Source organism: Dermacentor variabilis, chromosome 3 (genome assembly GCF_050947875.1).
Source record: "Dermacentor variabilis isolate Ectoservices chromosome 3, ASM5094787v1, whole genome shotgun sequence".
Classification (NCBI taxonomy): Eukaryota; Metazoa; Arthropoda; class Arachnida; order Ixodida; family Ixodidae; genus Dermacentor; species Dermacentor variabilis.
This window is the reverse complement of record NC_134570.1, coordinates 203,442,926-203,468,378: the sequence shown is the minus strand read 5'-3', so window position 1 is coordinate 203,468,378 and position 25,453 is coordinate 203,442,926. Positions and strand designations below refer to the sequence as shown.

At 45.2% G+C, this 25,453-nt stretch overlaps 1 protein-coding gene across 1 annotated transcript in view; it reads left to right on the top strand.

Annotated features, from left to right (window-relative positions):
• LOC142576600 (glycosyltransferase 8 domain-containing protein 1-like) overlaps positions 1–25,453 on the top strand; it is a 90,158-nt gene that overhangs the window by 47,923 nt on the left and 16,782 nt on the right. The window contains exon 6 of the mRNA XM_075686798.1: positions 5,430–5,596. Coding sequence (XP_075542913.1) covers positions 5,430–5,596 — 167 coding nt within the window. The remainder of the gene's footprint in view (positions 1–5,429; positions 5,597–25,453) is intronic.

The window sequence follows — 25,453 nt, the reverse complement described above, 5'->3', positions numbered from 1 at the left end:
GCTTTTCAGCACTACGTGCTGCGAAAGATAGAAGCGGCAGGCTACAACCTTGGGCAAATCGGCAACGCTGACCAGACGGCTGTGTATTCTGATATGCCAGTGGCGTACACCGTGAATGAAAAGGGTGCCAAGGAGTTGAAGGTGCGCTCTGCGGGCTACAAGAAGCAGCACGCAACTGAGATGCTGTGCTGCACAGCTGATGGACATAAACTCCTTCCTTGTATGATATCTAAAAGGAAGACACTGCCTGCTCGAGAAACTTTCCCAAGAAATGTCATTGTGCGGGCAAATGAGAAAAAGTGGATGACGGGTGCGATGATGGAAGAGTGGGTTATGATTGTGTGGCGACGGCGTCCAGGAGCCCTTTTGACAAAGAACTTGCTCCTTGTCATCGACTCTTACCGTGGGCACTTGACCGACAACATGAAGGCTGCGCTCGCCCAAGCGAACACGGACCTCGCTGCCATACCGGGCGGCATGGTGGGCCAGTTGCAGCCACTTATTTTCTGCATCAACAAACCTTTCAAGGATTGCCTGCAGAAATATTACATTGACTGGTTGACTAATGAAGACCACATGCTAACGGCAACAGGCCGCATCAAACGTGCATCGCTATCGCAGCTGGCGGGATGAGTAGCTGCAGTGTGGGATGACATCCCAGGTACTTTGATTGTGCGTGCCTTTAAAAAGTGCAGCATATCTAATGCGCTTGACGGTACTGAAGATAGTGCACTGTTTGAAAGGGACACTGACAAGGAACACAGCGACGATGACGTTGAACGAGCTCTGCATGTTCAGATTCAATAAATGCTGTTTGCATTTTGTTAACGCTGTCCTCGCTATTTCTGTCCGGCCTACATTCGAGGCTATATATATATATATATATATATATATATATATATATATATATATATATATATATACACACACACACACACACACACACACACACACACACACACACACACACACACACACGTATACACATATATTTTTATTGGCTTCGGACTTTAGGGGGTCGGCTTAGAATTGGGGTCGGCCTAGATTCGAGTAAATATGGTATGTCATGTCATATAGTATGTCATATACGTGCCATGTCTCTCTCTCTCTTCTTTTTTTTTTTTCAATACACTGTTTTGTATGCCGGGTTGAGTTGTCTCTTTCTCTGGGCATTCTCTCACTTTTTTTTTTTTTCCAATTTGTTGTTTCAATTTTGTTTGTTTTATTTGCTCGCACTATGTACGTTATTTTGTGTGAGTGATGTGCCACTTCTTATATTACCGTGAACTGTACTTTTCGTTTCCTGACAACTCTTTGTATTGCTTTAGCGTTTTTATTTGTAACACTGTTTTGCAAACACATTATCAGTGTAAACATTTTTAGCTCTCACATTTTTAGCTCTCGTGTATCGGTTTTCTGTTGTCATTTGTTCAACAATGCCCCCCTTACTCAATGCTCCCCTTTGGGCCTGTAAAGTACTCTGAAATTAATAAAAAATAAATCTGTTTAGTAAAACACCAGGACTCGGTGACCCAAACCCAAATGAGAAGTTTGGAGGATTCTGCTGATACAGCTGTAGAACTAGCCCAGCCCGCAGCATGCAGGGTGTAATGAGTTTGTTGCACTGCTATTGGGATGTGTTTGCTGTACATTTCACCTAACGAAACATTTCTGAGCAGCAAAATGCTATTTTAGGATTTCTTTTTAAAACTAGTATTTTTGGCATCTCATACAATGCAGTCGATCCCAGGCATATTGAGGTCGAAGGGGACTGCAAAACAGTTCTATAGATCAATAATTCGAAATATGGGATGTGCTTATCTGAGGGCTTATCTGAGATCTCCACAAGCATCGGACAGTTTCCCGAGATCATGAAATGTGGTAATTTACCGATTTGCTTCTTCAAGGCCATGTCGAATGCATAAAAGCCGACCTCTCTCTCTCTCTCTTTCTTTTTCTTTTTTTAAGAACTTTGCAATTCGCTCACACTGCAGAATGATCTTCGCAACGCTAACCCTAAAAGCCCGCATTGCCAAGATCTGAGACCACGGTATGCCTCACATGCTTCGAAGGGCTTGTTGCTTGTTTTTATTCAAGATAAGATAGAAATTGGTGCAGCGCAGAAGCAAATTAGCCTGTATGCACATGTGCCATGTCGCCATCAACACACTTGTACTGCAAATTGCGTGCAAATGTGCGTGGCCCTGTGTCTGTTACAATATCAACAAACGCTGTCTAAGCAGCCGATTGTCATATGTGGCCAACAAGCCAACAAGCCGTCGTAAAAAGGCAGCGCATCTCTTGCACATTGCTCAGTTCTCTGACGTCTCGCAGCCGGTTTGTCTGTTCAGTCTCGGCTCTTCCCCTCCAGTCCCTGCGTCGCCGACAGTACACACCTAGCTTCGAGAGTGGCTTTCAGCTTGCAGGACACCGCAGTCTCTTACCACTCAAGTGTAACCGTGCGAGCACAAATGAAACGTGTTCAGCATCAACTCGTGAACAGTACAGCGGTGAGTCTCGCCCGTCACTGCCACAATGGGGGTGTTTCCGCAAAGTGCAGATGTATTGTGCAGCAGTTTTGTTAAATTCAAACTGCAACATGAAGATTCGTTGAATTGGAGGTTGGAGTTGGATTCACCTTGGCTGCTCGCAGAATCCCAAGATGTCCTTCAAATGTCCTTTGTTTACAAGAAGACAGAGCCAGTGGTGCAGCATCCCATGCCCTATACAACTTAGTGAAAGCATCAAGTTTTATCCAAGCTTTGTTGTGGAATGCAGATCGGACCGGGAGGCCTTTTGGTTCTTAAAGCAGAGTGGCGATCTGCTCTTGCTGGCAACAAACGGCCGCAGTTTGCACAAGCCATCCATGTGCGCAGTGAGCAAAACTGAAAGCGTGCTGCTCATTTTTCCTCCATGGCCTGTACTGCCCTTCAGATTCAATCTCTTGTTTGACAGAATCTGCCAAAACAGTGCCATTTCAGATTTGTCAGCCTTAATAATTTCTGACGACACAAGAAGTCATCGTGTTCCTGTTAGATGAAGAGCACTTGCAGGGGTGCGGCGTAGGGTTCAATATACTTAATGTGGTGGTGAATGGGAGTTCGATGTATGCATAGTATGTCGCTATACTTTTGCATGGTATCTTCAAGGGGATTTTACACCTGTTTAGTATAAACAATAATTCTATGTATCAGATTTTGGTATATCCGGGATTGACTGTATTTTAAGCGTTGCGATGTTAGAAGGTGTGTCGAATAACATGCAGCGCATACAGTTGCTATTTGGACTTTCAGACCTAATGGAAACAAAATGGTGTTAAAAAAAATTGAGCAGTAGAACATACGATTGGCAAACGCGCTAAGCGCAAGCACACAAACGCATAGGCATAAATGAGACAGGACGGAATTCTGACTAACAACTGATGTTAGTTGTAGGTCAGATTAAGTTAGTGTGATATGCACTTGACGCTGTACTTGTGTTGGGAGATGTCCTTGACGAATGCAACATAAGCCAAAGAAGGAACAAGCCACAGCCCGGAAAAACAGGCGGTGTCAATTAGAAAAAGGAGAAGAGAAGGAAGAGGAGTGTGTGGGCTGCGGGGGCTCAGAAGACTGGCGACAAGAAAGTGGTGCCGGTTCGTGGAGCGGAGAAAAGAAAAGCTTTCCCAGGTGGAACCAGGAGGCTGCCCTGCTATTCCAAGGGACCGGACTGTTCCGGGGATGTCCACAGACGACAGTCCAGGTTTGACCTGAGTCTGGTGGATGGAGCCGACTGGCCGGTCAGGTGAGACGACCCGGGTCTGCCCCACAACCTGGGCCCCACTGACCGTTGCGGAGTGGGCTGACGCTTCCCAAAGAGTGCAGCTACGACCCGTGCTCCAAGCGTTCCTAAGCATTGATCTAGCACCCGGCCGTATTGACGCCCCCCGGAGAACGCAGCTGTGATCCGTTCATTGACCATGCTGGTCGCGACTACCAAGCGTCGCGTTGAGGCCAGCATCAACAAGGGACCTTGCGGTTCGTCCACTGCTGCATCGTCGGGAACTGCCCCATCATCTGGGCCGACGAAATTTTTCCCGGTGAACCTGTGTTTATACCATCACTGTGACTCTATGACTTATCGTGTCGGTAGCGGGCATAGTAGAGAAACATTTAGAGCAACTCTACAGCTTTGATCGCGCCCTGTTTATTTGTTCCTGCCAGCTATAGCGATGTTTTCTTCTGAGTGCTCATGCATGTGTTGTAAATATAGCTTATTCGATTTTATGAGAATAGTGTGAAAAGATTGCATTTTGTGTACAAATGGCTCTGTCTATTATTTGCACCAACGTTGCCATTGTATGCTCGATATTTTCCCAAGAAGCTGACATTACAGTTAGTCAGCACTCCGATCTGTCTCGTTCCTTTCTGTGTTTTTGTCTGCTCATTCTGTGTGCACTTCCAGTCTTGTACCAACTAGCCCAAAGGAACGTGTTTAAACCAATGAGAAATAATTGTGGCATCAACCCAATTGCATTTTCACTCTTTCAGCAGCTGGAAAGCTGAGCAGTGCGCTCCTTTGCTTGGTGTTCCACTCAAATGCAGCAAATACGCTCGAATGTTCTTTAATGATGCATTTTGCATTCACCAGTGCACATTATGGCACATGGTCACAATTTGTATTTTTTATTTCAAATTATTTGTATATTAAACTATTTCACAATCTGCTTCGAGTTTGCTAGTGTAAAACCTCGTAATGACATTGAAGGCGCAGCCATAAATATTTCCTTATACATATTACTTTGTTATATCCATTACAGCACGCACTGCGCTCTGAATCTCTTTGAGGATTCCTAAGGGAAGTTCACCTACCTTGTTTAGTTATATTGCATTTCGTTATAGTGAAGTTTTGCTGTACCTCCAAGGCCAACTTTAACTAATCCAAAAATATTCAGAACAACCAAAATGCAATACTTTAACAAAAAGATTTGCACTAAATATTGTAAAGCACAGACATGTCGGCATGCCATTCTAACTTCAAGATGCTTGAGCCGAACAAATTGGTTTCTCATTAATTTGGCTGATACAAAGTCTTTACTTCTTTAGGTGTGGTCAGGCACAAAATAACAAAAGTCATTTTGTTTTCCTACTGACAGCTGTAGTTTTGCACTACTGTGCAAGGCTGTAATGTCCTAGGGAAACGAGTTTGAGTGTAACACTTTAGGGAACAATTCTGCATACTTAAAGCTGTACTGTAACTCAATTTGAATTGTCCTGATGGGCAGGTTAAGAGAGATATACGAGATAAGATTCTGCAGATTTTTACAGTGAAATGTCATCACTATGTTGCAGTTGTGAGGTCATCATTCCATCATCAATTGTTTTGCGCACTGAAATAAGGCTACCAAAGGTGTCCAAGTCCATGTTGTTCTTTTATATACCATTTTGCAGAGCCGTTACCACCAGCTTCTAGACTTGAGCCGGCCGTCGCTACGTAACTTGGGTCTGGGGCCCAACGAGTGTGCGTTGAACCTGGGTGTGTTCGTGGTGCGGATGGTCGACTGGGTGCGGCACAATGTCACCGAGACGGCCGAGAACTGGATCAGAGCAAATCTCAGGTGAGTACCACAGATGCAGCATGGCTGATTGCCACACACTGTTTTGACCAGGACTTTGGCGGTGTGTTTGCCCAAAAACTTGAAGAAAAGTCACGTGCTTAACATAGGAACAGACCAGAAGTGGTACCTTACATACGTAATGTGTCGCATAATCTCAACTCATTCCTTACCGGGCCTTTATACTGCATTTACTCAAATCTGGGCTAGCCCCGATTCTAAGCCGACCCCCGAAATTCTGAAGCAAAACGAAAAAATAAACTTGCCTCAAATGTAGGCCGAATAAAAAACCGAGGACAGCATTCACAAAATGAAAACAGAATTTATTGGATATTGACGTGCTGAGCTCATTCTGCACCTTTGTCGCTCCTAGCCATCAAATGCCACCCTCATTGCAGTGCAGGCACAAAGCATCTCCCGTTGCTCTCTCCAACGACAGACGATCTTCTCGTCGATGCCAAAGTTCCACCCGGCTTGAACGTTTCATGATGCCTCCATGGCTAGCACAACTCCTTGTTTGAAAGCGACACTATGGTGGCATCACCTGTTTGGTGCCGTTACAATAATGCCACGCTAAGCCACCTAACCGCCGTAGCCACACTGCACGTCGATTTGACACAGGTCAAACTTGCGACGTCGCTCGTGTACTTCACTTGGCTACTGGTGGGACTAGTAGCGGCTGTGATACTGACTTTTCTAGATGGCACTAGCTATGCACCATACTTATCAATTTCAATTAAAAACTGGCGCGTTTTTTTTTTTTTTTAATCCTCGAGTCTAATCCAACCCTAGAGTTTGCTATATGATTATTTGAAAAAGAACTATCAACTTAGATTCGAGTAAATGCGGTAAATTGATCAATTTCATTTGTTAAATTGTTAAACTTTTCCCTTGCAATATTTCTACAAATACAGTCGATCCTGGATATATTGAACCCGGATATATCGAATTATTGCCTATATCGAACAGATGAAAAATCCCCTTGGGAATCCCATGCAAAAGTATAGCGCTATTGTTCGCTTATATAGAACTCCCGTGCACCAGCATATCGATGTATCCAAGTCCGTGCTGAGCTGCGCCTCGGCAAGGGCGCTTCTCCTACGATACCCCACCCCTGCAAGTGCGCTTCTCATCATGAAGATCTTGCGATGTTCCCGCGATCTCACGCGCACCGCCCCGCACTCTGAGAGAGGGGCGTGTGGGTAAAAGGCACGTGACGAGGAGCACCTGGAGTGCGATTGGGTGTTAAAGGGAAGCGGGAGGGAGCAACCACGCTGACCGCAGGCGCCCGTTTCCTGTGTTTTGGTTGGCTGACACTGCTGGCACAGCGCGACGAGCGAGGTCAGTGCAGCTTGGGCTTGTGGTAGTGTGGAGACGCAGAGCAATGTGTCTTTCAATTCGCTTTGTTCCTTTTATTCACGAGGCCAACGCGAAGGCTTGATACTCGTGTAGTGCAGTGCGTTTTTCTTTCCGCTTTTGGCACGTGTTCCGGAGCCATGGCCGCGAAAAAAATGCAAGAATTTGGATTTTTCAACAAAAGCGGGCATCATTCAACGGGTGGAGGCTGGCAAGAAAAAGTCGTAGGTAGCTGCGACATTCGGAATTCCTTGCAGCACCCTGAGTACGATCCTCAAGAACAAAGCCGATGTTAAGCTGAAGGCAGTGCAGTCCAGTCGTCCTGGAGCGTGTCGTGTGCACGTCCTAACCTTTGACAAGGTCAAGAAGGCATTGTACGCCTGGTTTTTGGAGACACAGGCCAAGAACATACCTGTTGACGGCCCAATGCTCATGGAGAAGGCCAAATGGTTTGCTGTAGCCTTTGAAGAAGAAAGCTTCACTGGTGGCACTGGTTGGCAGCAGCGATTTAAGAGTCGCTACAGCATCGTCGGAAAGACCCTTTCGGGCGAAAGCGAGGCGACTAGCACAAGTCACATAGAGAAGTGGTTGTCCGAAGAGTGGCCAAATATTTCCGACCGCTTTTTGCCGTTGCAAATATTCAACGCAGATGAGACGGCACTGTTTTGGCAAATGCTGCCAAACAAGACGCTGCGTCTGAAGGGCACTGCATGCCATGGTGGAAAGAACAGCAAAGTGCGCGTATCGATTTTGCTTGCTGCAAACATGGATGGGTCATGCAAACTACGGCCGTTTGTTATCGGTAAGAGCAGGTCGCCACGCCGCTTTAAGAATGCAAAAGGCCTCCCAGTTCGATACGCGTCCAATAAGAAAGCTTGGATGACACGCGATTTTTTCGTTGAATGGCTACAAGCGTGGGATGCTGAACTGGAGAAGTCTGGCCGCAAAGTTTGTTTTCTTCTTGACAATTGTTTGGCCCATCATGTCGTCTGCCCATTAAAGCAGATCACCCTCAAGTTTCTGCCGCCAAACACAACGGCAGAACTTCAGCCTCTCGACCAAGGCATTGTGAAAGCGTTTAAGGTTGGATACAAATGACGACTGGTGCAGAGGCTCCTAATCAACCGTCGATTAGGAATCGAACTCAAGAAGGACCTCCTCGGAGCCATTCAAATGCTGGCTGGTGCTTGGAACGACATGAAGAAAAGCACAGTTGTGAATTGCTTTCGCAAAGGAGGCTTTGTGGCAGGTGCAGACAACGGATGTCTTGACAGTGAAGATGGTGACGCTGGATGCCTGGACAGCGAATTTTGCAAGCTCTCGGCATTCCCAGGAGCCATCCCAGGCGGCATTAAAGCAAGTGATTTTGTCAGTGCTGGTGACGGCATGCAAGCTGTAGCAGATCGTGCTGATGCAGAGATTGGCTGACATCATGGGTCACGAGGACGCAGACTCGAGCAGCGGCGAAGGTTCCGGCGAAGAGGACCAACCACCATGCACTGCAGTTGAACTTGCATCAGCTTTCAGCGTCATTCGCCGCTGTTGTAGCACAATGGAAGGAGCTGGCCTTTCTCATTTGGACACTGTCAACAAGCTTAAGGACAGCTTAGTGAACTTGATGGGGCAGAAGAAAAAGCAAGCAAAAGTCACAGATCTTTTTCTTCCGAATTAAAGTGCTCTGGTCATCGCACTCTGTTTTTGTTTTTTTACGTGCCTTGGAGGCACAAGATCGGTAAGTTCCCGTTAGTCACGACATCGGGAAACTGCCTTGAGATGTGTGCAGTTGTTAGAGAAGCTTTTGACATGCATATTTTATATTTCGAATTATCGATATATTGAACTATTTTGCGACCTTCTTTGAGTTCGATATAGCCGTGATCGATTGTGGTACCATGCACCGTCTGATATGACAACTGAATTCTAACTAGTGCTCAGATGTGACAATTATTGGTAGATTGGTAAGTCTGGAAAAATGAAACTTCGACTGAAGGTACCATCGAAACTATAGCCTTCAGTGCTCCTTGCAATTCCTCAATCAAACGAAGCAAAGTTTGCACTTTCGTCGACTTGACAAAACAATATTTTAGTGACAGCAGCTTCTGTAGTGTTCTCTAATATTCCAATCGAACTTCTAGGCTGTTTTAACGATGTCTAAAGGAACGATAGATGCTCATGAATACATGGTATTTTGATAATTGTGTTATGACTATCAACTGCAACATTATTTTTCCCACTATAGGCTGCTTTTATCCATCAGCGTTTCAACACCACATGTACCAGCACTCTTTCCTGTCGTACGGGACTCGCTCGCACAAGAGCACACAGTTGATTTCAGACCAACCTTCAACTGAAGCTTCACTAACTGTCGAATCTCTTAAATTTCAAAAACTGACTGTGCAAGTGGCCTTATTCATTACTTTAAAATATTGTGCAACACTCTGCATGAATGTAGAGTTGTGTACAAGAACTGAACAAAGCATATGAAGACTCCAGCACCAGTTGAATGCGCACTATATCAGCGCTGAATAAACGTACACTCGCCAAATGAAAAAATTCAAAACACAGATTGACGTTTCGGCACCCAATACGGATGCCTTGTTCACCTGAAAAAAATTCAAAACACAGATTGATGTATCGGCGCCCAATACGGGTGCCTTGTTCACCTGAAAAAAATTCAAAACACAGATTGATGTATCGGCGCCCAATACGGGTGCCTTGTTCACCTGAAAAAATTCAAAACACAGATTGACGTTTCGGCACCCAATACGGGTGCCTTGTTCACGTGTTTTCCAGCTGGCGAGTGTACGTTTATTCAGCCATGTTCTTTCCTCGCCAGACGAGTTTTCGCCAAACTGATCAAACAGAAAAACTGATCAAACGCAATAATCGAGTATCGTGAAGCTTCTGCGTGCTCTTTGACCTGACAATCATTGCTTCGCAAGCCTAAAGAATGCAGTAAAAAATAAACCAGGTACCTGCTGCCATTAGCAAAAACAAGTGCACCCTGCACAATACGAATTTATCCGTTTTCTCATTTGCAAAAGCTGCTGCTTTCTCACATAGCATGGGCTAGTATGGCTAGTATTGATGCCAGCGATTCTGCATAATAATGTTTTTGTGTAGGCAAACTTACAAAAGTTAGCAGTTAAAAGCCAGGCGTATACTTTGTATATTCCAAATTTTTTCGCTCTCAGTAGTTATACGAAAATATAAAATTAATTTCATTCAGGTACCTGGAGTTGCTTCTTTGAAGTTTCACATAAGAATTCTGAAAAACTATACAAGCATTTATTGCTGCCTTAGATCCATTGAATACCCCAGTGATCAGGTTGTAATTTTACGTACAGTTAAATCTTGATACAACGAACTAAATTCTCGATATAACGAAGTATTCAACTTTTGATAACCGCTTGTTCATAGAACACCATATATTTAGAACCTCAATATAACGAAGTTGTTTGTATGCAATTTCAATATAACGAAATTTCAATTCCACCACAAAGGAATGCCAAGACAATAAATATAAACTTCCGCCGATGCATATCGTCAAATGATTAAATTACAAGCGGCTGCTTGCACCTCTGCAATCGTACGCGGTGCGACAAGAGCAACCGCCAAAGCGGAGCCACATCATGTTCCGTATAAAGTCCAAGTGCGATGAGATCCTATCGTGGCTCGTGCACTTTCTGCTTTAGGTGCGAGTGAAAGTGTGCGAGGGTGAGACCGAGAGATTCTGGCTTCACGAGTGCCGCCTTCCTGCACGAGCAAAGGAAAAGAGGGGAGGGGAGCTTACTCGCAGTAACACGGTCAAGCGCGTGCGAAGGGCGGGGGGTAAGTTGGCATGTGTCGCAATTTTTGGCACACATCTCGGCCATGGCTGCACAAGGCTGTAAGCATGGCTGAGTGCATGCATAGCCTTGCAAGTTGCTTTAGAGGTAATCTGCGGCATGTGCAAAGAGTGGGCATGCCGAAACGACATTGCACCCTGCAAACTGTCTTCTCACACGTTTACTGTTGGAGGTTGCGTAGTCTAGAGTGGCTTATTGGAGACGAAGCATTCATTCCCCACTGCCGGTGCATTTAATGACAGCGTCGTCCCAGTGCAGGTGACGCTATCAGCTGTGGGGGCGGAGTGCACATGAAAGCGTGGCTGACTTTACTTCAGGGGGGACCCTGTGCCTGAAAACTTTTTTTATTCTTCGTTGACTTTGATGGAACTTGCCAAGTTTTTGTATTTCAATGTGCTAGCTTTAAATATACATCCAGTTTTCTTGCGCAGTAAATAACTTTCCATAAATTAAAGAAATTCAGCCTTATTGCATAATTTGCTTGGAGGTGAGCTATCTACTAAACTATACATGGCATAATAAATATTGACATACAAAAATGATGTGGAACTAACAAAGAGTGCAAATAAGTAAGTATGGTGTTCTAACCCAATTTTATATCAAATGAGAATATTGCAAACTTCAGTGAGAGAAATCCATCTAACTGCTAAAGAAACATTTTTTAAAAATGTTCTAATAAATGCAACAACATTATTTCGTTTATTTGCACTCTACGCAGCTTTGCCTTTCTGGAAAAAAAAGGAATTACAGTGATAGCACCAGTAGAAGCACAGATAATGCACCACCAATAGGGCATCATCATCAAAATTGTGGTTTTAAGAAAACAATAAAAAACATTTCACAACTGATATATTGAAAGAAAGTTTGGAAAAAAAAACGGCACCCATGGCCATCTGTAGGCACTAGGTATAATTCATGGCCATTTGGTCATTGCTGCTCGATGACATAGCATGCTCAGTGCATACGTTCACTTCAAAAGGATTACACGTCTTCGGGCCCTCATCTCTCCCCGCGAGCTCTGTCCCGATGCAACTTCACAGCAGATCTTTCAAACCTCAGTCAGTTTAGTAATGAGACCATAATCCTGATCGCTCTGTACCAGCTACGCAGAACCACCGCATGTATTACATGAGAAAACGCCAAGAAGATTGTTCACTGCTGCAAGTCCAACGGCAGCGTACAAAGTAGCAGGCTTCGTGACCGAGGCTGTTGCACTATTGGTGGTCGGATCTTCAAAAAAATGCCAGAATCTTTTGCTCCGTGGCCGTCGTAGATGCAATCTTGTTGAGCGTAGCTTTCTCATGTGCTCTTATCTTATCCACTTCCTCTTCAGTTATGACAGCCGTGTTCAATTCTTACGCGAGTGTTACCGACGTGTGGATATGCGTGATCCGTCAAAGCAGTGAGGCGTCAACGTTCGGTGGCGGTACAACTTCAGTGGTGAGCTGCTGGGTATCCTGTGCCGACTGCAACAACCGAATTGCTTTCAGAAGTTTATTGGCTCTCGTACGTTTCCGGCCGTAATGATTCACGGAACAGAACTTTGTTGGACTTCCAGCATATCCAGCGTCGCAGTTGCGAGACTAAGTCAAAATGGCAGCTGTTTTCCTCATTTGAGCGCTCGTGGTCTTTGGAGCCAATAAATGACTCGCCATCTTCATCACATGCTCAAACTGGTCAAAATAGCGTGCAGCGCAATGTTTTTTTGTTTTTTTTGTGACCACAGTGCCAGCAATGTTGCTGACCAAAGAATAAAAAAAGCCAGGAATGTCACCTTTCAAATGATACCAAAATGGCGCTGGCAGAGCGCGTAGTTACCGAGTTATGCGTGACGAAAATCGGCCGTGATTTGTCCCCAATTTAAAGGGCAACAATTGCAGATTTGCATCTTTAGATCACGATAAAGGAAGAACTTCGCGGTATTTTGTAACCAAATTTTTGAGATAGACGCGGAAACGCATCAGGAATGCTGAAAATAAAATTGAAAATTCGAATTTTGGGCCGATTTTTGGTCCCAAAGACCTGGATCCCCCCTTAATTCGTACCACCGATGTGAAGATATTGTCAACGTGGCATGAAACCGTATCATTCGTCGCCAACTCCCAAATTCGTCAAAATGAATTGTTTTCTCGTTAAAGTTTGCTTGTTTTGATTGCCCAATAATTTGGAAAATTGTGTGGCCCCTTTCCTTGTAAGAAAAATCGACTGGCATCTGTACTTATTTGCAAAAAAGGTCAAACTTTGATACAATGAAATTTCAATATAATTAAGCAAATTGCCAATTTTACCTACTTCGTTATATAGTGGTTTAACTCTATCACAGCATACATTGTGACTACTACATCTTAAAATGAAATGCTAAAACATAAAAAACCGAATGTAAGCGCATTTGTAGTGGTAATGAAAGAGTTATGAATGTGGCAAATAGGCACAATGTGCCTATTGTATTCTTGGCGCCTGATAATCTTGCTGAACTCTGCGCATGCATTCCAGACCAGAAATGAGTGTAAGGCTGCGAGAAAAAGCATGTAATGCCATTTGTGCAGTGCATAGTCAGGGTGGTTTACAGGGTCCATTATGAAAGTAATGCGCATGATTTTATTATAACGCGACTATCTATGGCAGCACACAGTAAAACCGGTTAAGAAATGTGGCAAGGGTTCTGCCCTGCCAACGCAGCCGCTCACCTAGTTTACTCCGAGTAGTGTGAGCGGATAACACGGCGCGATGGAGCATTCACTTGAACAGCAATACACTATCAATGAAGCTTGGAAAGAATGCAACCAAAACATTCCAGATGCTCCAAGAGGCCTTCAATCACGACTGAATTTCAAGGTCACAATCCAGGAGGTGGCACAAGGCGTTCAAGGAGGGCCGGGAGGAGGTCGCCGACGAGCGCCATTCTGGACGCCCAACAACGACCAGAACCGATGAAAACATCAATTGTGTGCACGAAGTTTTGCATTCTGACAGTAGACTGAGCATCGAACAAATTGCTGGCACCCTACACGTCCACGTTTGCGGTACATGGTATAGTGACCAAGGATCTGCAAATGCATAAGGTCTGCGCGAAGCTTGTGCCGAAAGTTTTGACAGAAAATCAGAAAGGAGTTCAAGTTCTGCGCTGTCAGGAATGGCTGGATTTGATTCAAATCAGCCTGACTTTCTTAACTCTGTCGTAACCGGAGACGAATCATGGATGTTCGAGTACGACTCAGAATCGAAAAGGCAGAGCAGCGAGTGGCACACAAAATCATCCCCCCGCTCCAAGAAAGCGCGAATGAGCAAGTCCCACATCAAAACGATGCTCATTGTCTTCTTTGATGCCCGAGGAATCGTCCATATTAAGTTTCTACCTCAGGGAGAAACTGTCAACTCAGCCTTTTACCTGGAGGTGCTCAAGAGATTGAAACGCCTGGTCGCGCGCGTGAGGGCGGACATGAAAGACACGGTCAAGCTCCACCATGGCAATGCTCCCAGCCACACGTCCTTCATCGTTACCAACTTCCTGGCCCGGAGCAACATTCCGGTGGTCCATGATCCCCCTTATAGTCCCGACTTGCCTCCATGCGACTTTTTTTTGTTTCCCCGGCTGAATAGAGCCCTAAAAGGAAAGCTTTGAGAGACCGTGGAAAACATCCAAAAGCATGTTACAGCATTCCTGAGAGACATTCCCGTCGAGTACTTTCAGGGTGCCTTCCAGGCATGGCAGACACATCTCTGCAAGTGTATTGATACAGGGGAAGAGTATTTTGAGGAACTTTAACCATTTTTACAGGTCTGGTCAATAAATCTATTTTTTCCCAAAAATGCGCATTACTTCCATAATGGACCCTATACCTCTGCCTTGGGGAAGGTGGGGTAGACTGACAGGCTTGTGAACGACCGGACCTGAAAAACACGCCATATCAGGGATATACACAACTGCCCACACACTGCGAAAGCTACAAGTATGTGCCATCGTTTGGTGAAAAATTCATGAGCCATTCCACTCTGTGCAGGTGGATGGCCAGCAAAGCTGTTTAGCATGCGACAAAAGTGGCACAGAATTTTGAACACACATATGAACACATTTATTGCCTTGATTGGTGGGCATCGTGACGAAAGGTATGCACATAGATGTATATTCATTCTAGTCAACTTATATATATATATATATATATATATATCCTTTGCATTACGAAAAGAATGAGCCATTGCATATTTTGATGATGATAGTTTTTGCTCGCGTACACGAAAATTCACGGAACCCTAGCCACAAACAGCTTCGCTGTAATAAAGATATTAGATAGAAGCAGGGATACCGTGGCATGTGAGCTCTTGGAGGCGTTTTTTAACAACCAGAAGGGTGGCGGTAGCGTTAGTAACACATCTGTCAACTTAAGAAAGGGTGAGAATAGGTTCCTGGAAAAGCTAAGTTCCTCAGCTGTGATGAAGAATTGGCTGGTACTTTGTTCCTGTCATTTAAGCACCCCTGGTGGTGCCTGTTTTCATGTGTGTGCACACCATGAACTTTTTTCTCAAATACCTCAGTTGTTAGTGAGTGCTCCTGTTTGTTCTCTGTCTTGTCTTTTGTTGCGCTCTTTCTTATTTTATTCTGTACCACGAGCCAACTTTGCCATAAACTTGTCTTGTGAACCCTTTGAGTGCCGTTCACTTGGGCGCCCACCCATGCACTGCCCAGCCACCCCAGCTCCTGCGACTCCAGAGTATATTTGTCTTGCGTTTTCAGCACACTTTCTGCCTCAACAAAGGCAACTCCTGCAGAAAATAACATTGCGTACCTGTTGTTCCAGCTATGGAGAGGTCATCTAAACACACACATCTTTTAAGTTAAATTTCTGACTGCAGGTGGAGTAAATGTCTCAGTGCTCTGTCGCTCTTTGACAGCAGGGCAGCCAGGGCAAACCGGTGTGGCAGGTCTGTCTGCACTTTGACAGGCAAAGAGATTCACGAATATTTGATCAATTATGAATCGGCAGAAACTTACGACTGAGAACCAGCTTTATGTACAGTCGAACCTTGTTACCGTACTTATTCGAATCTAGGGCGATAGATTTTTTCAAATAATATATGAAACTCTGGGGTCGGCTTAGATTCGAGGATTTTAAAAAACGTGCCAGTTTGTAGTTGAAAATGATATATATAGGGCATAGAGAGCGCCATCTAGAAAAGTCGGTATCACAACCGCTATTAGCCATGCCAGTAGCCAACCGAAGTACACGAGTGATGTCGCATATTTTGTCCTGTGTTGTATCGGCGTGCAACGTGGCCCATAGCGTGGTGCTATCGTAATGGCACCAAACAGGCAATGCCACTATAGTGCCGCTTTCAAACTAGAAGTTGTGCTAACCACAGAGGCATCGTCAAACATTCAAGCCGGGCGGAACCGAAGCATAGATGAGAAAAACGTCCGTTGTTGGAGGGTGGCATCGGGGAGTGCTTTTTGCGTGTGCCATAATGAGGAGATGACAGCGATAAGGAAAATAAGCACGCAATAACAGAGAGAAGCTGTTCACCGAGATCGCACCACGTTTTGATTCGTGCGAGCCATGCCACACTGTCTACGCATGCATGAGCACGCGGACGCAAGCTCACGCTCATCCGCAAGCGTACGTGTGGTCCAGACTATGGCGACGAGGCTAGCAGCAATGATGACGTAGAGTGACCTCAGCACGTTCATATTAAATAAATGCTGTTTTCATTTTGTGAACGCTGTCCTTAGTTTTTTGTTTGGCCTATATTCGAAGTAAGTTTCTTTATTTTTTTCGAGCTTTGGACATTCGGGATTTGGCTTAGAACCGGGGCAGGCCTAGATTCGAGTAGATACAGTATATTGAACACTCCAGTAATTGGGAAATACAACAGTCAGCTTTCATTAATTTGATCCTGCCAAGACCGATAAAATTGACAGAATTATCCAGTGAGTCAAATTAAACATGATGCATAAAAATTCTCAAAACACACCACCGATTCATTTGGCAATATAGTCGAGCCCACCTCTAACGAACCTGAGTGTCGCGCGGCATTCGTTCGTTCTATCACGATGTTTGTAGTAAGTGGACCACAGCTTAAAAGGAAGTTTCTAGTCAAAACAAATTTATTCCTTTGCAGAGAAGTCCATGTTGCTCGTCTGTTTCTGCAGTGCAGATCCAATAAGGTAGTCTCCAGTTTATTTAAAGCACAAGCTTGCACTTTGCTGAGGCCCCTGGCATAACAAGTTGCCTGAGGCCCTAGCCCATTACTACAAGCATGCTTCTGGGTGCTGGCTACAAAGTTCCATAGTCATCTTATTCCTCCGTGTCGCTCTCAGCCCGCACTTCACAAACGATGCCCTCGCCCTTGCACGGTTCGACAATGTGAGCGTCTTTGTCAGCAGAAATAAAATCATCCCAGCCATGGCCCCCCATGTCGGAGTCGACAATGTGCTGCCACAAATCACTGCCACCGGACATCCTCTTAAGAAGCATCATGCTCGGCACCAGGTGCTACGTCAATGAAGCCAGCCTTGCGGAAACATCTACGTTAAAACGTGTCCATTACCTCCGCCCAGGCCGCCTTTGCCATCTCAACGGCTGAATACAGTGAAATTCCAAGTGGTGAAGTTAGAGGCCGGGGAGTCTACAGTGATAATCAATCAATAAAAAGTCTATTTTCTTTCCACCTTGAAAAAGAGGAGACAGGACAAAAACTGAGGTGCAGGTTGACAAGGGTCCTGCCCCCTAAAACATTTGACAGCAGAGCACTGCAGAGCATCACAAAAATGCGACACTTAAAAACAAAGGAATGCTTGGAATGAAATGCACTTTCAAGCAAGAAAGAAAAATCTGTATGTATAATGCACATATACATACATATTTATATTTACAAACATAAAGATATTTATAGATATAGATATATATTATGCACATATACACATACATACCATATACACAAGCATACGCACATAGATCTATATATATGTACAGTCGAACACACTTATAACAATATTCAGGTACCACGAAAATTCTATTATGACCGATAATTGTTATAACCGGGTTGCACGAAAAAATAAAAATAGGGGATGGCAGAGCTGTTGTGAGAAAACTATAATAGTGGGGAGGCCAGTGCCCCTTTCCACCACCTTCCTCCGTCCGGCTGCTGATTGTATTCACTTGTTTAACTGCTTTCCGGGCGCTCCGATCGCGTGTAACAAGCCACGGCTGTCGGCGTTAAAGAATGGCACTGCTATAACAACTGCAAAGAGGTGTCACGGGTGGCAAGCGATATGCTAGTGCCGCCGAGGCATCGCTTTGGTGGCCCCAAAAGGGGCCTTTTAAAAATTGCGAGAACGCTGCTGCGGCAGCCTGTCGGCTTGAGAAATCTGGAAGAAACACTGAGGTGAGATCACCACAAGCACCTTGACACATACTTCTCACTGGCTTGCACGAGAAAACCCAGCGTCCCTCAGCCTTGCATGCTTTACACGAAGCTTGCCGACATCCTTCTTCAAGGCATCCAGGTGCTCCACGTAGTGCAGCAGAAGCTTCCTCACAAAGACGAAGCCCCGTAGAGACTGAATCATCTACCAGGCCTCCAGTGAAAACAATGTTGAGGCAGCCTGCCCCACCGCGTCATCGCTGCCGTTGTCGGCGCCGCTATCTGATGCAAGCATGTTCGCGACGATAGCCTCATCATTTAGAAGCACTTAGTTTCCAAATCTATAGCCGTGCGCTTTCTTTTCACTGGCAACGTCGTGCATTACCGATGATCAGCAAGGGCATCAGCCATCTTCCATTTCGGCGGCGAGTCAAATCAACTGTTGGTCAAATGAGGCTGAGAAACCGCGTGGCCAGGAACGATTTTGACGCAACCAACAAAGACGAACATGAGTGATTAAGCTGTTTGCAGAACTGTGCTGAATGAGGAGCCAGCGAGCAAAATGCAAGAAGCGCAGTCACAGAATAAAGAACCAACTGGCGCGGTCTACTCGTGTTTCGGAGGGTGGGGCGACTTAGTGCTATGAGCACAGCCCTTTCGTGTTCGGAAGGATGGAAGGGCGATGAGAAAGAGGCACGCGGAAATGGCTGAAAAATGAGTGCGCGGCAGCTGTTGAAACAGCAGCCCATCGTGCACCAGCTCGAATTTCTCGTTTTCTTCTTTTTTTCTTGTCAAGGATTTCGCATTTCGCTACCTTTCGACTGGACACCCAGCAGCCAGACTTCAGCGTTATAACGAATACGGCATCGAAGCATTGTAGTAAGTGGGTTATTTCACCATGAAAAAAATACAAAAGTTGATGGTGCAGCAGCTTCTCATCTTTATAACCGATCTGTTGTTGAAACTGGTATCGTTATAAGTTGATTCGACTGTATTAGCAGCAAGCTTTCCATGATAGCTTGTGGAAACCATGCCTGTCACATAGGCCAACATCCAATTTTTGCCATAGCACACTACTTTGGCCATTAGTTCTAATCGGTAGTGCTTCAAAAGGGCAGTCGGGTATTGGCAACAAAAGTTATGGTTTTATCAACTCGTATAAATTCACATAGGCCACACGACACAGAGTAAGCCGACAATCCGCCTTGGAAGGAAAGCAAGTGTACGGGATGGTACGAACGTTGTTCTCCACCGCCATCACCATCTTCGCGTTCGTGTTATCCACTTCTCTACTCTTGTGTCCTATCTGCACGCCTCACTTCTTTTTTGCATAATGAATCCTTACCAACTAGCTCAGCTTTCTGTCGTTCTAAACCGTATGGAGGCATCTCATCTTGGCACCCTTCATAGACATAGTCTCTTGTCGAGCTTGTAGAAATGTTACTGGGTGTAGCACACATTTTGCCTAACGCAGTAAAGCATATCAAAGCAGATCTGTAATTTGGAGTGCACATACGACATTTGCCATCACTTCTTGTCTCGTGCCTGACAGTGCAAATTGTTCTAGCGCATTTGTAATTTTATGTCTGTCTTACGCCCAGGTGTATATCTTTGGTCTTGTTAGCCTGCAAAATTTTATTTAATTGTTTCCAAAATTAAGTTCCTCGCCAACCCAAATAAAAATGTTTGCAACCTACCCTGCATATTATACCATCCGTGGGAAGGCAAGCTTAATTGGTCGCTGTTGGCTTTGTGTCTTGCTTCACTGTTGAGCAGTACTTAGTGATTGCACAGTAATAACAAGCTTCACAAAATGGCTACAGTTTACAGCTGTACTGCTCCAAGTTTTCCAAAAATGCCATGTTTTTCTGATCCGAACCTGCTCCAAAATGCTGGTCTGGTTGCTCCAAACTGCTCCGGAACGACATTTTTCTTTCTCCAAAAATTGCTTCAAATCCTAAACTGGCTGGACCACCACTGGATGCCTTAAAGGCACATATTATGCCTAACCCAAGCGGCCGCACTTTTGAAGTGGCATTAGGCGGCAGGAAAAGTAGAGTCACTGTCATCAGAGAAGTTCGTACGTGGTGCACTGAACAGCACATGCCTGCCTTGCCTCTGCATGTCGTCATCAAACTCACCCATTCACTCTGCGAAGAAACTGCACATAATCCCCGCCTTAGCATTGTGCCAGTAGCACACGGGCACGTAGCCGTGATAGCAACGCGGCTTCTTTGATGTTCCGATCACAAAAGGCACATGCCTGTTGCTGGCATCCATATTAGTGCACAGAAATACTGTAACACGCACTTTGCTGTATTTGCCACCAGCACGAGTTGCCTTTCATAGTGTTCGCCTTGTCCGACAGCATCTGACAAAATAATAGTTTCACCTGTGTTATGCATGTCCTGCTCCAGCTTGCAATAATGACTCGGTTTGTTACGAGCCAAGTGACCGCTTCTTGGTCTTGTATTGGTCACTTGCCTAAACCGCCTCACTGACAATCAATTTAAAAACAATCCCATGCCACACTGTGAATTGATGTAGCCAGCCAGTGTCTGGGTAGAAGTCGGGAAAATGTAGGAGGAGTGCAAAGTTTTTGGCTTTGTCCAGCATCATCGGTCCATTTATTGGAATGTTGCAAGCCAGTGCATCGACGAACCACTTGATCAGCGCATCCTCTAATTCCGCATAGGTGACCTTCTGCAGGCGCTTTCTGTCCGCCAAGTCGTTGCCATGTCCAGCGCTTTTTGTTTTGTGACCGCCGCAGACAAGGCATTCCCGTCCGCCATGCTGAATAGTATTAAGTCCCAGCTGAAATTAAGCGCTCGCACCATACACACCTACAGGGAGAACAAAATGCCACAATTGATAAAGCAGAGGTGCACATGGGACAGTCAAGGAAGGAAGCATGGAGACTAGTGTGGAGAGGCCTGCTTCCCTGTAATGGCCAGAAAACAAAACTTCTGGACTGGAGGCTGGTGCCTAGTATATTGTGCACGCGAGTTGTAATACAACCGTGTTACGCAGTGCAGCATACAAACACTGTGCACAAAGCTTTATTTTTGTGCCCAATTGCACTGCACAGGCACCTTTTGGCCCAATTTTCTTGGAAAATAAGGTGCGCACTACAATCTAGTAGATACCGTAATCAATAATTGCGAACTACAGTTATTGCTTGAAAGCCTTCCTGGGGAAGGCCGAAAATAGCCATGTCTGACTGGAGATGTCCCACTGAAGAGGTCACTGCTGGAGTCACCATAGGGGTCAGGCGAGTGCATGCTGGCTGGCTGGTCAAGTTTGAATTATCCAGCAAACGGTAATTTTAGGATCGAAGTAGCAAAAGTTTGGACCCATAAAAATGTATTGGCACGAGCCAGTACCTTCAGTTGGGATTAAATTAACTGAAAAGTCAAATTAACGAAATCCCATGACAGCGAAATTCTCATGACAATGAAATATTTTCCTATCCCTGGTGAATGCCCATAGTATCTGATGCATTTCGTACCTCTCGACAACGAAATGTCGCTGCGCTACAATTTCGCATCAATGAAATTTGCTGGAACGTAACCCCGCATATTACCTACTCGCGCAAGGCTAGCAGGCTCCAAAATGTGCTCAAATGTGATTGCTTTGCACTATAATTGTTTAAAATACCACTACATTACACTTGCATGGGTGCTGCCATTTTTGTTTACAAAAACAACCAAGTGCCGGAAGCGATTATGTACACTGGAGATACACCATGGCCACCATCTTGTTTGTTGACCACCCATTTGAAGTGACACACATGTTGCTACCGACATGTTGTGAAATTTTTTGTGCGCCTAGTGCAGTGTGTAATGTGCGCCACGGTAAGAAAAATGCAGCAAAAAGAAGTAAATCCCTGTGCCACCAACGTGTAATTGTTTATGGCGTAATTTGTTTATGGCGTTATGTGTAATTGCGATGGCAGTCGCAGCATGTAGTGTGCCACACATCGGGCTGTGATTGAGCGATTGTCCAGGAATACGCATCCCTTGCTTCAAGAATGCTGGTTTTTGTGCCACCTGACAGACATTGCGTGCGGTTTCGGTGCTGGACGTAGATTTTTGGAAGGGGCCATAATCTTAATTGATTGCCTTCTGGTATATGAGATACAATCGCTTTTGCGCTCGGTACCATATGCATCGGTGCCTACGGCCGACAGCGTGCACTGGAGAAATGCTGCTGCATGTGTGGAGCGCTGTTGCTCTACATCCAGTGCCGAGTTACGCAAAATCTCGCGAAAATGATCACATCTTGCAAAGCAGTTGACCAAGAATACTGCTCCATGGCAGTGCTGCCACTGCCAATCGACGCATGCGGCACTGTACTGTTGGCAATGCAGTTCTGTGTCCTCAAGCAAGCTTGCCAAAGTAGGCTAACAGAATTTTGACAGTAAAGTTTCCTTCTCCGACGCATTACCTATCTGTGCTGTCTCATTTTGCAACAACGAAATTCTCGCGAAAGCACTTTTTTTTTGCATTTCCCAGCGATTTAGTTATTGCAAGGTTCAGCTGTATAAAAATATAAGTAATGTGCGCCAATAAGCCTGTAGGTTTAAGGGCCACTGGTCTGAAGACCCGCATCTGACACCAGGCTGCATATATTGCACAGCGCTCCTCGCTTGTTGCAATGGGGGGGAAGGGAGGATTTTGCAAGTACAGCCACCGACCGATAAATTAGACACCAATAATCCGGACATGCTCAGTAATTCGGACAGGTTCGCACAACCGCTGATGGCCCCATAATCTTAATGTATAAAGACAACCGATATTTCAGACAGCTGTCAGCTCTACATCCAGTTATCCGGACTCCGTCTGTGGCTGTAGCGTACCCCTACTCCACTGCCATTATCTCCTCTGGCAACCTCGATGAGACATCAAGTATAGCCTCAGAGAAACGATACATCAAGTATTGCCTCAGAGATTACATGTTGGACAATAATCCCTCAGGCCTAGCCTTGGTCGCAGCACTACACCTTAGAGATTTAAGTGCAAATTTCGATCTTGGAAGCTTTGCCTGAATTATAGGTTGCATCAACATCGTGACCATCGCATCCTTTTCTGGCACCCCCGCATATGGCTCGCTATCACCATTCTGTTTCTAGAGTTTGCCTTTCGGACAGCACACCGCCATTCTGTGCTTGTTTATTTAGTTTGCGTTCCAGGCAGCGCTCTGCTGGCTCCGACAAGTCTTTCTCATGAACTTATCAACAGGCTCCATCAAATGGCATCAACGGTGCCCTTGCAGTCCAACTCGGATTGAGCCTTGAGTCGCAGTTCGAATGGCTCCGCAACTGGAGAGCCTGAAACTGCGACCTACCACAACGAGCTCAGATGCGGGCATCATTGATGACCTGCTAGCCTGCGGTGTGCCGATTTCTGCCACTGTTACATTTGAAGACTTTGCAGACATCGACAGTGTGGTGTTGTCGTGTGCCGAACTTAACGATGATGAAATAATTGAACAAGTTCTCCCACCATCAAACAGCGACTCTAACTCGGATGATGATGATGTGCTGTGTGCTGCGGAGCCTTCACATGTGGACTCGAGCCTTTGCAGTCCTTGCATTGGCATACAGCAACAGCACAAAACTGGCAGAGATACAGGCGTACGTGGTTGCACATAAGCGAAAATGTGTGCAGCAGCGAATCAACCACTTATTCCTTGCACAGCAGCCTTAAAATGTAAATAAAATTATCTTTTTCGGACACATTCATTTTTTTTTCGGACAATCGAGAGTTCAAACCTATTTACATTCCCCGTGGAGTCCGAATTATCTGTCATCGACTGTATGGCCATCAGAACAGGAGCGCCAAAAAACGGAGAAAGCCTAGTAAAAAATTATGCAGATACCACGCCCTGTAGGAATCAATGTAAGCGAAGCTTTCCATGTTGGATAGTTTGATTGACAATAATTAGCGGTGGTGTTGATGGCTAAAGCTTAATTTCTTCAACGTTTAGGCTAACACAAGAGTGGTGAGTTGATGTTAAACGTTACCTTGCGTGCACCACTGCTGTTTGTCTGTACACAGAACACACAAGGAGAGGTGTTCGCTTGAGGTGTTGTTGTGCGCCATATTTTATAACCTCTGAGAGGTTTGAGCATTGTCATTTCCTCACATGGCACATCACATTGTGGCAGAAATATTAAACTTGAATTAGATTGTGGGGCTGTACGTTCCAAAAGCACTCTCTGAATATAAGGCAAGCCGTAGTGGCAGACTGTGGATTAATTTTGACACCGTGATGTTCTTTAATGTGTCCCAAAATCTAAGTGCACATGCTTTTTCTATTTCGCCCCCTTCGAAATGTGACTGCCGCAATTGGGATAAAATCCACGACCTCTAGCAATATTATAGCAGCAAAGCTAATGCGCAGCAGGCACGGAAGTGTTTATTTGATGGTCGGCGGCTTCCGTAGTGTCTTCTGGACCCTGCGGTGCACTTTAAATAATGCGACTCTGCTTCTGCACGCCCTGCGTAAGTTGCCCACTTGACATATTTGCATAGCATTTATTTTTCAGAAATAGCAGCAGCATACTGTACCGTATCTTGAACTTAACCTTATCCTGTTTCCCCGCCACCACTGTCGTATAGTAGTGGGGTTTTCTTGCCTTCTCGCGTCGCCTCCCCCCTTATCTTGTTTGGGAACTGCCCCTTCTCCTCCTCTCTACAGTTCTATCTGTATCCCCTCTGGCCTTGCACGTTAGTAGAAGGGGAAGCGCTGCAGTTTCTGCAATGCTTTGTTTGATATGCATGTCAGCAGATTAGTAGAGTGCATGGGTGCGTAAACTGCGTGGTGGCGTCACATGAGTCACTAGTGATAATTTAGTTTGACTTTGCGATAGTAAGTAGGTTGTTACTCTTTGAGAGTCATTTCGTTTGATATGCATGTTTGTAGGTTCATAGAGTGCACGGGTCGGTAAAAAGTGTAGTGAGGTCACGTTATCACTAGTGTTGCCTTTGTGATAGTGAGCAGGTTGTTACTCTTTGAAAGCCATTTTGTTTGATATGCACGTTAGTACATTTGTAGAGTGCGTGGTTGGGTAAAAAGCATAGTGACGTCACGTGAGTCACTAGTGATCACCTCATTCGACTTTGTGATAATCAGCAGGTTATTACTTTTCAAAAGCCATTTCATTTGATATGCATGTCGGCAGGTTAGGAGAGTGCATAGTTGGGTGAGAACCATGGTGATGTCACGTGAGTCGCTAGTGATCACCTCATTCTACCTTGTGATAATGAGCAGGTTGTTCCTCTTTGAGAGCCAT